At 53.6% G+C, this 12,624-nt stretch overlaps 1 protein-coding gene across 1 annotated transcript; it reads left to right on the forward strand.

Moving 5' to 3' along the window:
* The first annotated feature begins 2,099 nt into the window (after positions 1–2,099).
* On the forward strand, positions 2,100–12,615 carry GMPPB (GDP-mannose pyrophosphorylase B). The gene is made up of 9 exons (XM_084633758.1): positions 2,100–2,284; positions 2,362–2,442; positions 2,659–2,707; positions 2,968–3,110; positions 4,682–4,840; positions 5,271–5,349; positions 5,647–5,774; positions 11,268–11,450; positions 12,103–12,615. Exons 1-9 carry the CDS (start codon positions 2,156–2,158, stop codon positions 12,232–12,234), a joined length of 1,083 nt encoding a protein of 360 aa, XP_084489884.1. The 5' UTR covers positions 2,100–2,155; the 3' UTR covers positions 12,235–12,615.
* Positions 12,616–12,624: the final 9 nt, after the last annotated feature.

Consider the following 12,624-nt stretch of genomic DNA (forward strand, 5'->3'; position numbering starts at 1 on the left):
ACAGGGGGTAATCTGAAAACTTTGCAAAACACTATCTTTAAATTTACAGGTTTCAGAGTAACAGCCGTGTTAGTCTGTATTCGCAAAAAGAAAAGGAGGGGACACCATCACAGGGCCTAATAACATCAGCCACACTATCAGAGGCTCGTATACCTGCACATCCACCAATGTGATATATGCCATCATGTGCCAGCAATGCCCCTCTGCCATGTACATTGGTCAAACTGGACAGTCTCTACGTAAAAGAATAAATGGACACAAATCAGATGTCAAGAATTATAACATTCATAAACCAGTCGGAGAACACTTCAATCTCTCTGGTCACGCAATCACAGACATGAAGGTCGCTATCTTAAAACAAAAAAACTTCAAATCCAGACTCCAGCGAGAAACTGCTGAATTGGAATTCATTTGCAAATTGCATACTATTAATTTAGGCTTAAATAGAGACTGGGAGTGGCTAAGTCATTATGCAAGGTAGCCTATTTCCCCTTGTTTTTTCCTACCCCCCCCCCAGATGTTCTGGTTTAACTTGGATTTAAACTTGGAGAGTGGTCAGTTTGGATGAGCTATTACCAGCAGGAGAGTGAGTTTGTGTGTGTATGGGGGTGGGGGGGATGTGAGAACCTGGATTTGTGCTGGAAATGGCCCACCTTAATTATGCACATTGTAGGGAGAGTGGTCACTTTGGATGAGCTATTACCAGCAGGATAGTGAGTTTGTGTGTGTGGTTTTTGGAGGGGGGTGAGGGGGTGAGAGAACCTGGATTTGTGCAGGAAATGGCCCAACTTTATTATCATGCACATTGTGTAAAGAGTTGTCACTTTGGATGGGCTATCACCAGCAGGAGAGTGAATTTGTGTGGGGGCGTGGAGGGTGAGAAAACCTGGATTTGTGCTGGAAATGGCCCACCTGATGATCACTTTAGATAAGCTATTACCAGCTGGACAATGGGGTGGGAGGAGGTATTTTTTCATATTCTCTGTGTATATATAAAGTCTGCTGCAGTTTCCACGGCATGCATCTGATGAAGTGAGCTGTAGCTCACGAAAGCTCGTGCTCAAATAAATTGGTTAGTCTCTAAGGTGCCACAAGTACTCCTTTTTTTTTTAAATTTACAGTAGTCTAAAGCAGTGGTTCTCAAAGCTAGTCCGCCACTTGTTCAGGGAAAGCCCCTGGCGGGCGGGGCCGGTTTGTTTACCTGCTCTGTCTGTGGGTTTGGCCGCTCATGGCTCCCACTGGGGAAGCAGCTCAGGCCGAGAGGGTCGGCCAAACCTGCGGACAAGTCAGGTAAACAAACTGACTCGGCCTGCCAGGGGCTTTCCCTGAACAAGCGGTGGACTGGCTTTGAGAACCATTGGTCTAAAGCATCTCCAATCGGTATTCCATTGAATATATTTTGAGCTTTACCAGTTAATTCTGCAATCAGGGTAGGAACTCTCTTATTACCAGGGAAAGCATCTATTACACATAGCTTTTTGAAGGTAGTCAGATATTCAGCAATAGTGTCCTCCTCACTATATGCATGAGGTAAGTGCGCCTATTTGTGGACTTCTGGAGTGATGGCAGTTGGTGGTTCTGGTTCTGCTACTCTAGGAGGTCCAGTTGGCGTTTTCTCTCTCTCCTTTTCTTCTACAGCTCTTCCGTGTGCACCGTCCTCTCTGACCCTGCCATGGCCCAGCTGCCCCAAGACAGGGAAACTCCTCGCCGCCCCCGCCGTATCCTGGCACGCCGCCCCCGCCGCAGGCTTGGGTGGGGCCGGGAGGCCGCCCCCTGGGGCTGCCTGGCGGAACCGGTCGGCACCGCTACGCGAGGGGCGTGGTTTACCCTGGCTCCTGAGATCTGGCTGTTCTCGCGCTAGACCAGCTCCTTGCGCGCCGTAGTCCCTGTGACGTTTGTGGTTACTATGGGAATGCCGTTGCGTGCTGTATGATTGGCCGGCCTGGGTGGAGGGACACGTCTGCCGCTGGGATTGGTCAGGAGGCCCGGCCTAGGCTTCCCCGTCTGAGGGGCGCGGCGGATGGATGAGCGCGGGTGCACTGGAAAAGGAGCTGGATAGACTGTCGGGCAGGGGGCGGGGCGGGCCCTGCCCCCGCCCCCGCCCCCGCCCCCGCGCGCCGGCCTGACGTGGCGGTTCCCCTCCCCACACAGGGCGATGAAGGCGCTCATCCTGGTGGGTGGCTACGGCACCCGGCTGCGGCCGCTGACACTCAGCACCCCAAAGCCGCTGGTGGAGTTCTGCAACAAGCCCATGCTGTTGCACCAGCTGGAGGCTCTGCGCCAGGTAGGGCCGAGTCCCGAACCCCGCCCGCGGCGGCTCCCAAGCCCCCGCCGCTGACGCGCTTTCCCTTTCCCCGGCAGGCGGGCGTCGATCACGTGATCCTGGCTGTCAGCTACATGTCGGAGGTGCTGGAGGGGGCGATGCGGGAGCAGGAGCAGCGGGTGAGACCGGGCCGCGGGGAGCCATGTGGAAGGGTTGGAGGGCGGGGTGCGGCTATGTAGAAGGGGCGGGGGGTTGGGAGCATGGGGGGACAGGGGAAACCATCTGGGGGGGTTGGGCAGAGCAGGGTGGCATCGGGGATATTTTGGGGGGGGGGTGAGGAAATGGCCGTTAGTGCAGTGCATCCTCCTGACCCTGGATTCTTTTACCTTTCTCAGTTGGGCATTCGCATCTCCCTGTCCCATGAGAAGGAGCCACTGGGCACAGGTGAGTCTGTGCCCATCCCACATGCTCCGTGGGGCCCCCTTCAGGGTCAGCTGAGGGGCCCGACTACCTGCTCATGTGGTTTACAGGGATGGGGTGAGGCTTCTCATCCCAACGCCACCCGCTTGCATAAAACTGAAGCTAAACGGCTAGCTCAGCGCAGGGTGGAGCCAGTGCCTGCTGGCAGCTGTTGTATCCACTCTGGGGAGCAGTGGGTGGCCTTGCCCCCTGCCAACTCTCTCTGAGCCATATTCCCTCCACAGCGGGACCCCTGGCGCTGGCCCGGGAGCTGCTGACTGAGAGCTCGGAGCCTTTCTTCGTCCTTAATAGTGACGTGATCTGCGACTTCCCCTTCACAGACATGGTGCGCTTCCACAAGCACCACGGCAAGGAGGGCTCCATTGTGGTGAGTGCCCAGGGCTGACTCCTGGAGGTCGGAACAGGACTGGCTCCTGCCACCCCCTACTGACTTGGCGTACCAGGCTACACTTGTTCCTGGGCTTTTTGGGGCACAGCCAGGAGTTCTGGAACCTGTGTAAAAATGGGGGGCCATGTCCCCTGCCCCTCCCACCCTAGCCTGGCTTGAAGCTGGAGCCGGGCTGGGATAAGGGCTGCCTGGGCCAGGATAAGAGCTGCCCGGGCTGCTGTGGGGAGTCCCAGGACCCTCCACCTGCCAAGAGCAGCCCCCAGCCTGTGTTCTCACCCTGGAGGTGCACCACCCAGACCAGGTGGAGGGTTTGGGGTTCCCCACAGTTGCCTGGGCTCCCTGCGCAGCTATTACCATGGCCTGGCTCTGGCTTCTGGCCTGGCCAGGGGGCGGGGCCTCAGGAGGAAGAGGAGGAGCAGGGGGCAGGGTTCCTTGGTGAAATGAGGGGGCTAAGGCTCACCTTGGCTTCCCACTGGGAAGAAGCTGGTGCTACTGGCAGGGGCAACACTTTGTGGTGGGAGGACTGATCACATTATCAGCTCCCCAGGCATGAAGCACAGCCCTGCCACTGCCTCTATGACCCTCCCCCAGGGGCAGCTCCACCAATGTTTGGGGCTGGGTCTCTCCCCCTGCCCTGCCTGCCGCCCCCACGTGCCTTCTGCGGAGCATCCCCTGGCCCCGCCTGCCACCCCCATGCGCCTCCCCCGAGTGTCCCTGTCTGTTGTGGACAGCGGGCTGCTGCTCTGCACTACGCTCCCTTGCTGGCAGCTGCCACAGCCGACTTACAAGGGAGCGGCACTGGGGGCAGGCTGAGACAGTTGCTGCACCGGAGGAGGCGCATGGCAGCCCCACTCCTCTCTCCTGGCAGGCAACTCTGGGGTGGGGGGCTTATCTTGGCTGGACCTCCTGAGCAGCAGCCTGCAGGAGCTTGGGTGAGTGTTGGGCTGGGGAGGGGATCCCCCCTCCCCTAGAGCTCACTGCTGACAGTGGGGAGAGGGTTGGGGGGAGTCCTCTCTGGCCCCCAGCCCCTGGGCAGCCTGCCTGCTGCACCCCAAACTCCTCATCCCTGGCCCAGCCCCATGCCCCTCCCACACCCCAACCCTCTGTCCCAGCCCAGAGTCTACACCCAGCGCCCAAACCTCCTCCCGCACTCGAACCTCCTGCCCGAGCCCAGACCCTGCCCCCAGCAGCCAAACTCCATCCTAGAGCCCACACTCCTCCCGCACCCAAACTTCTTCCCAGAGCCTTAGGCAGGTGTGTGTGGGGGGGGTTGGGGCGGACTAGGACTTGTTCTGGGCACCACCAAAAATTATACAAACCAGCAGCCCCTACCACCCCCCCCCCCCGTTCTGGCCCCCCTGAGTAGAGCTGGCAGAAATGGGACTACTGGCTATGCAGTCCTGGCCAAGTCCTTTCCCTGTGCCTCAGTTTCCCTGCCTGTAAAAAGGGGAAACCGTCCTGGCCAATGTAGTGACTGGCCTGGCAGAGCCCACCTGGCCTTCCCTCAGTCATCCCACAGGGAGGTGCCTTGCGGTGACTTTGCCTTGCAGGTGACAAAGGTGGAGGAGCCCTCCAAGTACGGGGTGGTAGTGTGCGAAGCCGAGACAGGGCGCATCCACCGCTTTGTGGAGAAACCCCAGGTGTTCGTCTCAAATAAGATAAATGCCGGCATGTACATCTTCAACCCCAGTCTCCTGCACAGGATCCAGGTAGGGAGCTGGTCACCTGTGGGCCCAGCCTTCAGAAGGGAGAGCAATGGCTGGGGGTGGGAGGGAGGGATGCATGTCTCCTGGTCCGCACCCCCTCCCTCCCCGGGTTTGTGTGCATGTGTAGCAGAGGGCAGATGGAGGCTGAGTGTTGGGCTGGGGTTTTTCTAGGAGACAGAGGAGGCTGTGGAAGGGGAGGGGTTCCCAGCAGTTAGGGCACTGAAACAGATCAGGTGGAGCCCGGGGGCATGGAAGCAGAGACCAGGCCCAGCCAGGAGCTCTCATGACTACCTGGAATCTCTAGGCTGCATGTAGGTTTAACAGCCAGGTGCTTGGAGGGCATTGTGGGAACTGGGAGGCTGTGCACTCGGGTTAATGGGAGCACCAGGCTGGAGGAGATGCCCCTGACTGGGTGCTGTGTGTCTGTCTGCAGCTGCGGCCCACCTCCATAGAGAAGGAGATCTTCCCAGTGATGGCTCAGGATGGGGAGCTCTATGCCATGGAGCTGCAGGGTAAGGGACCCCGCTGAGACCCCTTCCCAGCCCCAGAGTAAAGGAGACATCCATCTCCCCGCTCTCTGCTCTGCCTTGGGAAACAGTCCTGGCCCTCCCCCTCTCTGCCCCAGCACAAAGGAAACCTTCTGCCCCAAGTCTGTGTGCCTCTTGTGCCAGTGGCATCAAGTGGGTATATGAGCTGCCTCCTCTGGGCCAATCCAGGAGGATGGGGGGAATCTCCTGTGCTTGTTGTGGGGGCTTGACCTGGCCCTGTTGCCCTTCCTGTAGGCTGTGAGTGCTGCTCTGTCCCTACAGGCTTCTGGATGGACATCGGGCAGCCCAAGGACTTTCTGACGGGCATGTGTATGTTCCTGCAGTCGCTGAGGGTCCAGCACCCAGAGAGGCTGCATGCGGGCCCTGGCTTCATGGGGAACGTGCTGGTGGTGAGTATCTGTGCTCTTCCGCCTAGCGGTGTGCTTGGGACGCTGCTTCCATCCTGACATGGGTGGGTGTAGACCCACCCACAGTGTGATACCCATGGTGGGCTTGCAGTACCCCGGTCACCCTGCTGCTCGCCTCCCCCCCATTTCTCGGGAGCTGAGCTGGTTTGTGTGGCTTCTGATGGTAGGGCTCTGTAACTGGCCGTGGGCTTTGGCTTACTGAGCTCTGCTGCAGTATGCTAGGAAATTCAGACCCAGGACACTAACTGGCACTGGCCTCCAACCTGTGCACCCCATGTGGGACCCCATCAGGCCTGCTATGGCCAGCCCAGCCCGGTCCCTCATCCCACTGGGGCCCTCCCAGATGGGGAGTGTGGGCTGTCTGGGCCCTGTCTGAGGAAGCTGAGACAGGGCCCTTGCTGTCCTGACACCAGCCTGAGCTAGTCCTGGCCAGGGGTCATCTAGGCTCAGGCTTTCCAGCCCAAGGAAAGGGGCTGGCTGTAATTCTCTCCCTTGGGCAGTGCCTGGGGCCAGCCCACAGGGAGGGAGTGAAAAGAACAGAACATAAGAATGGCCACACTGGTCAGACCAAAGGTCCAGCTAGCCCAGTGTCCTGTTTTCCGACAAGGGCCAATGCCAGGTGCTTCAGAGGGTGTGAGCAGAAAAGGGCCATTATCAAGTGATCCATCCCCTGGTGTCCAATCCCAGCTTCCGGCAATCAGAGGCTAGGGACACCTGGTGCTTGGGTTGCATCACTGCTTGGGTTGCATCTCTTGGCTAATAGCCACTGATGGACTGATCCTCCAAGAACTGATCTCATCCTTTTTTTGAACCCAGTTATACTTTTGGCCTTGCCAGGGGATGTTGTGAATGAGTTTCCCAGGTTGACTGTGCATTGTGTGAAAAATGTTTGTTTTAAACCTGCTGTCTTACTAATTTCATTGGGTGACCCCTGGTTCTTGTGTTATGTGAAGGGGTAAATAACACTTCCCTATTCACCTTTTCCACACCAGCCATGATTTTATAAACCTCCATCATATCATCCCTTGGGGTCTCTTTTGCAAGCTGATCAATCCCAGTCTTTTTAATCTTCGCTCCTATGGAAGCTGTTCCATACCCCTAATCATTTTTGTTGCCCTTCTCTGAACCTTTTCCAATTCTAATATCTTTTTTGAGATGGGGCAACAAAAATACACACATTGTTCAAAGTGTGGGCATACCATGGCTTCATATAGTGGCATTATAATATTTTCTGACTTATTATCTATCCCTTTTCTAATGATTCCCAACATTCTGTATTCTTTCTTGACTGCTGCTGCACACTGAGTGGATGTTTTCAGAGAACTATCCACAGTGACTCCAACATCTTTCTTGAGTGGGAACAGCTAACATAGACCCCATTATTTTGCACATACAGTTAGGATTAAGTTTTCCAATGTGCATTATTTTGCATTTATCAACATTTAATTTCATCTGCCATTTTGTTGCCCAGACACCCAGTTGTATGAGATCTCTTTGTAACTTTTTGCAGACTGCTTTGGACTTAAATAATTTTGCATCAGCTACAAACTTTGCCACCTCACTGTTTACCCCTTTTCCAGATCATTTACTAATCTATTGAACAGCACTGGTCCCAGTACAGATCCCTGGAGGACCCTGCTATTTACATCTGCCCATTCTGAAAATGGATCATTAATTCATACTCTTTGTTTTCTGTTAACTAATTACTGATCAATGCGGGCCTTCCCTCTTATTCCATGACAGCTTACTTTGCTTAAGAAAGCAAGTCCAAGTACACGTACACGATATCCACTGGATCACCTTTCTCCACATGTTTGTTGGCCCCCTCAAAGAATTCTAATAGATTAGTGAGGCATGATTTCCCTTTACAAAAGCCATGTTGACTCTTCCCCAACAAATCGTGTTCATCTATGTGTCTGAATTCTTCCTTTACTATAGTTTCAATCAATTTACCAGATACCGAAGTCAGGCTTACCAGCCTGTAATTGCTGGGATCACCTCTGGAGCCTTTTTTTTTTTTTTTAAATTGGTATTACGTTCGTTATCTGGTACGGAGGCTGATTTAAGTGATAGGTTACATACCACCATTTGTAGTTCTGCAATTTCATATTTGAGTTCCTTCAGAACTCCTGGGGAATAACATTTGGTCCTAGTGACTTATTACTGTTTAATTTATCACTTTGTTCCAAAACCTTCTCTATTGTCACCTCAATCTGGGACCATTCTTCAGATTTGTCACTTAAAAAGAATGACTCAGGTGAGGGGAATCTCCTTCACACCCTCTGCAGCGAACACTGACGCAAAGAATTAATTTTGTTCTCCATAATGGCCTTGTCGTCTTTGAATGCTCCTTTGGCACCTTGATGGCCTAGTGGCCCCATTGATTGTTTGGAAGGCTTCCTGATTCTGATGAACTTAAAGGATTTTTTACTGGCAGTTCTTCTCTTTTGCTAATTGCTCTTCAAATTCTTTCTTCAGCTGTCTCATTCGTTCATTCCTTCTTAAGCCCCTGGCATTGGCCACTGTTGACAGACAGGACATTGGGCTAAATGAAGTGTTTGGTCTGATTCAGCATGGCCATTCTTATGTTAATTATACTTTTACACTTCACTTGCCAGAGGTTAGGCTCCTATTTTCCTCTGTAAGATGTGACTTGTAATTTATAAAGCCTGCCTTTTTGCCTCTCACCACCTCTTTTACTCTGCTGGTTCGCCATGTCACATTTATTTTTGTTCCTCTTACTATTTTTTTTTATTTGTGGGGTAGGTTTAAGCCTCTATTATGGTGGTTTAAAAAGTTTCCATGCAGTTTGCAGGCATTTCACTAATGTGACTGTTAGTTTTAATTTCTGTTTTAACTAGCTTCCTCATTTTTGTGTAGTTCCCCTTTTTTTAAGTTAAATGCTACTATGATGAGTTACTTTGGTATTCCCTCCACCCCCCAGATGTTAAATTTAATTACATTATGGACGCTATCACCAAGCGGTTCAACTATATTCGCTTCTAATCTCTATCAGCATTTCATAATCACTGTCACTATTCTGGTCAGGTGGTCGGTAGTATATTTCCTACTGCTATACTCTTATTATTCAAGCATGGAATTTCTATCCACAGCAATTCTGTGGTGCTGTTTGATTCATTTAAGATTTTTACAAGTTTCACTCTGTTTTTTCACACTCCCCCACTAGCACGACCTACCCAGTTGTTACAACATCTATAGGATGCTGGTTTTACCGTCTCCCATTGATTATAATCATTTAACACCAGGCACTCAAGTTCTCCCATCTTAGTATTTAGACTTCTTGCATTGTATATAAGTGCATAAAAAAATTGGTCAGTGTTTAGTTGTCTGCCTTCATGTGATATAATTGAATGGGACTCTTTCATTTGACTGTTTCTCTTCAGTTCCTACTTGCACTTTATCAATTTTTGTCCTTGCCTCTTTACTAGGACATAGAGAATTCCCATTAATAGATCCTCCCCTAAGGGATTTCTGCCCAAACCATGCACTCCTCTGCACCTGTCAGCTTTCCCCCAGCCCTTAGATTAAAAACTCCTTTGCAACCTTTTTAATTTGACATGCCAGCAGTCTGGTTCTGTTTGGGTGAGGTGGAGCCCCTCCCTCCAGTACTGGCTCCTTCTCTCTCTAATAAACCTAAGCCCCTCTTCCTAACACCATTGTCTGATCCACGCAATGAGACCTGCCTGTCTGGCACTGAAATTGGAAGCATTTCAGTGTAATAGAGCACTTCCATTTTCCTGGACTCTAGCCTCTTACCTAGCAGCCTACATTTGGCCTCCAGGACCTCCCCTGCCTTGCCCTATGGCACTGGTACCTACGTGCACCATGACCACTGGTCCCTCCCCAGCGCTGCACAAAGTCTGTCCTAGATGTCTTGAGAGCTGCACCTTTGCACCTGGCAGATAATTCACCATGTGGTTCTCACAAACTGAGCTGGTTTTATAATAATTGAATCCCCCATTACTATTACCTATCTCTTCCTAGTTAGTGGGGTCTCTCCCCTGGAAGGGTGTCCTCAGTGTGAGATGAGGGTCCCAATTAAGGGTTTATTGCCTTTTGCTCCAGCTTGATGTTCTTTCCCTGAGACCTTCATCCTCCTCAGCAGCCCCGAGGCTGTCAGGCCAGGGGTGGGCCCGCTCTGCTGTGTCCCATAAAGTCTAGTCGTTGTAACGTTGTGTCTCCCTTAGCTCTTGTCAGTTCAGCCACTCTAGTCTCTGAGGGCCAGGAGCTGTCTGCAGCCACATGTCTATGAGGCAGGTAATCATCCATGCTGTATTCAGTGCAATAAACTGGAGAGACCCTGCTCTGCTCCTGGACTTGTACTTTTGCCTGCAGTATTTGTACTCTTGGAGCCTGTGGTGGAGGAAGGGATAGTTTCTTGGCCTAACTTTAGGGAACAGAAAGTATATCTGGCTCTCTCGCTCACTCTCTAACCTCCTCTCACTAGTTCCGCTTGTTGCTTTGGAGCTGGCTTTTCAACCCTTGTCTACATGAGTAGCTCTGCCCGCTGGTTAACAGTTCAAGACTTAGGGATTGAAGCTCTCAGCTAGCCTCAGCACATGGCCCCCAACCAGCCCACACGATACATTTCAGTCAAACAGGCCCACAGCAAGCACATGCTGTACTCATCCCAAGGGTCGGGCAGAGCTCTGTGGAGTGCTACAAACCTGGGGTTTGCAGGCAGCCTCGCTGGCTGAGCAGGTCCCAGAAAGGTGAGGGCTGTGCTGTCACGGGGGTCCTGAGGAGGCCTCTGACCTACAGCACTTTGAGTATGGCTGAGCACTGCAGCTCCCCCTGAAGCAGTCTGCATGGGCTGAGCGAGGTGGGCTGGCCCATTCTGCAGGCACAGGCCATTGTAAGCATCTGTAACAGCACTTCCTTTAGAGGGAATGTGGCTAGGGGCAGCTATCCCCTCCCATGCAGGACTGTGCCAAGGCATGGTTCTGTAGGGACAGGATGACCCTGGGATTGCCTAGAGGGGAACCTGGGGTGGAGACTCCCCTCTCTCTCTTGCCTGCCTGCACCAGAGCTCAGCAACTGACCTGAGAAGCAGGCCCTCGCTGGGCTACCAGGTCTGGCATCTGTGTCTAAGTACTGGTAGGCTCAGCATTGGGGGGTGTGCTGGCAGGCTCTCATCTCTGTGGGGGAGCTATGGGGTCTCCTTCGCCAAAGTGGGCTGGTATCTCCTAGCACAGGGCTGCCTTGAGCCAGGGAACTCCCTGCTGCTGGGTGAGGGTCCCCTATGCTGACAGAGAATCAGCCAGGACTTGGGTCCATGACTTTCCTTGCTTACCCATCTGCTCTGTTCTCAAAAGGCAGCTCCTCCAGCCAGCCATGCTAGGCCGTGGCCAGATACCCCTAGCACCATGAGGGCTGGAGCAATAGGGATTGGTGCTAGGGCAGGTAGCTGCCCTTGTAGTGTAGGCCTACACCCACCTCGCTCTTCCTTTCCAGGACCCAAGTGCTCAGATTGGTGAGAACTGCACAATTGGCCCCAATGTCACCATTGGGGCTGGGGTGGTGGTGGAGGATGGGGTACGGATCAAGCGCTGCACCATCCTGAAGGGCTCCCGTATCCGCTCCCACTCCTGGCTAGAGTCCTGCATTGTTGGCTGGCTGTCGTCTGTGGGTCAGTGGGTGAGTTACCTGGCAGGCTGGCGCATGCCTGCAGCAAGGCCCAGCAGCCAGTGAGGCTGGCTGTGTGTTTATCATAAACGCTTGCTGGTTAGTTGGCTACACATGGCTGCTGGTGCTCCCTGGTGAGTCATGGCTGTGACCATTTTCTTTTTGGGGGCACTGGAGGGGGCCATGCCTGGCTGGTTTGGGGGTGCTAAGGCACAGTCCCTTTCTGCAGAAGAACAGAGGTGACAGCTGGGGGCAAGGATACAAACTCCAGCTCTGGGGTGGAAGTCTGGCTTTGGGGCAGGCTTCAGTTAGAGAGACTAGATCCCAGTTCATCCCTCCTCCTTGAGCAGGCATGGAAGGGGCTTGACAGCTTGAAAGGGCCAGGCTGCTCCCAGCCCAGGGAAACATGGGGGTAGGGGGGGCTGTTGCTGCACCTGGCTGCAGTGGTAGGATTCCCATCTTTCCTCCAGCCTAGGGCTTGTTGTGGGGGAGAGACCCAAGCAGGAGCCAGGAGAGGCAGCGTTGAGTGAATGAAGCACTGGGCAAGTCCACCCATGTACCCACACTGTGGGAGACATGCTGCCTCTATGCTACCACCCTGCCAGCTCGGCCTTTAGGGAAGCATGTGGTGGGGACTGGCTGACAGGCGGCCTGTCTCGGTTAGGTGCGGATGGAGAACGTGACAGTGCTGGGTGAGGACGTCATCGTCAATGATGAGCTCTATCTCAACGGGGCCAATGTGCTGCCACACAAGTCCATCGCTGAGTCGGTGCCGGAACCACGCATCATCATGTAGCTGCTGGGCCAGGCCTGCTACCGAACTGTTAACACTTTGTTTCCTGGAGCAGAGCCCTACATGCAGGGGTGGGCACTGGAGCTGGCTCTGCTGGCACAGCATCTCTGCCAGGATGCCTAGGAGGGATTCACAGCAGGGCGCAGCACTAGGCCCTCATGGGCTGCTGGGCTCTGAGGAGCTAGGGGCTAATGGGGGTTTGTGGCCATGGGGCTGCTGTCAGGGGGGCAGCAGGGGGAAGAGCTTGATCCTGTAGCAGTAGAAAGTGTTCAGGGAAAATAGGGGGCCACAGCTGCAACATGCCTGTGCTGGTAGGAGCCAGGTGTGCTGCTGAGGGCCAGGCATACAGGGCCCTACCCAATACAATTACACTGTCTAAAAGTGCTGAATGCC

The sequence above is a fragment of the Lepidochelys olivacea genome, assembly GCF_965140295.1.
Source record: "Lepidochelys olivacea isolate rLepOli2 genome assembly, chromosome: 7".
NCBI lineage: Eukaryota > Metazoa > Chordata > Testudines > Cheloniidae > Lepidochelys > Lepidochelys olivacea.

Excerpts from the sequence above, each read along its gene's own strand:
- GMPPB (XM_084633758.1), top strand. The coding sequence starts at position 2,156 with ATGAAGGCGCTCATCCTGGTGGGTGGCTACGGCACCCGGCTGCGGCCG. Across the intron at positions 3,111-4,681 it reads GCAAGGAGGGCTCCATTGTG|GTGACAAAGGTGGAGGAGCC; the intron begins GTGAGTGCCCAG and ends TTTGCCTTGCAG. Across the intron at positions 4,841-5,270 it reads GTCTCCTGCACAGGATCCAG|CTGCGGCCCACCTCCATAGA; the intron begins GTAGGGAGCTGG and ends GTCTGTCTGCAG.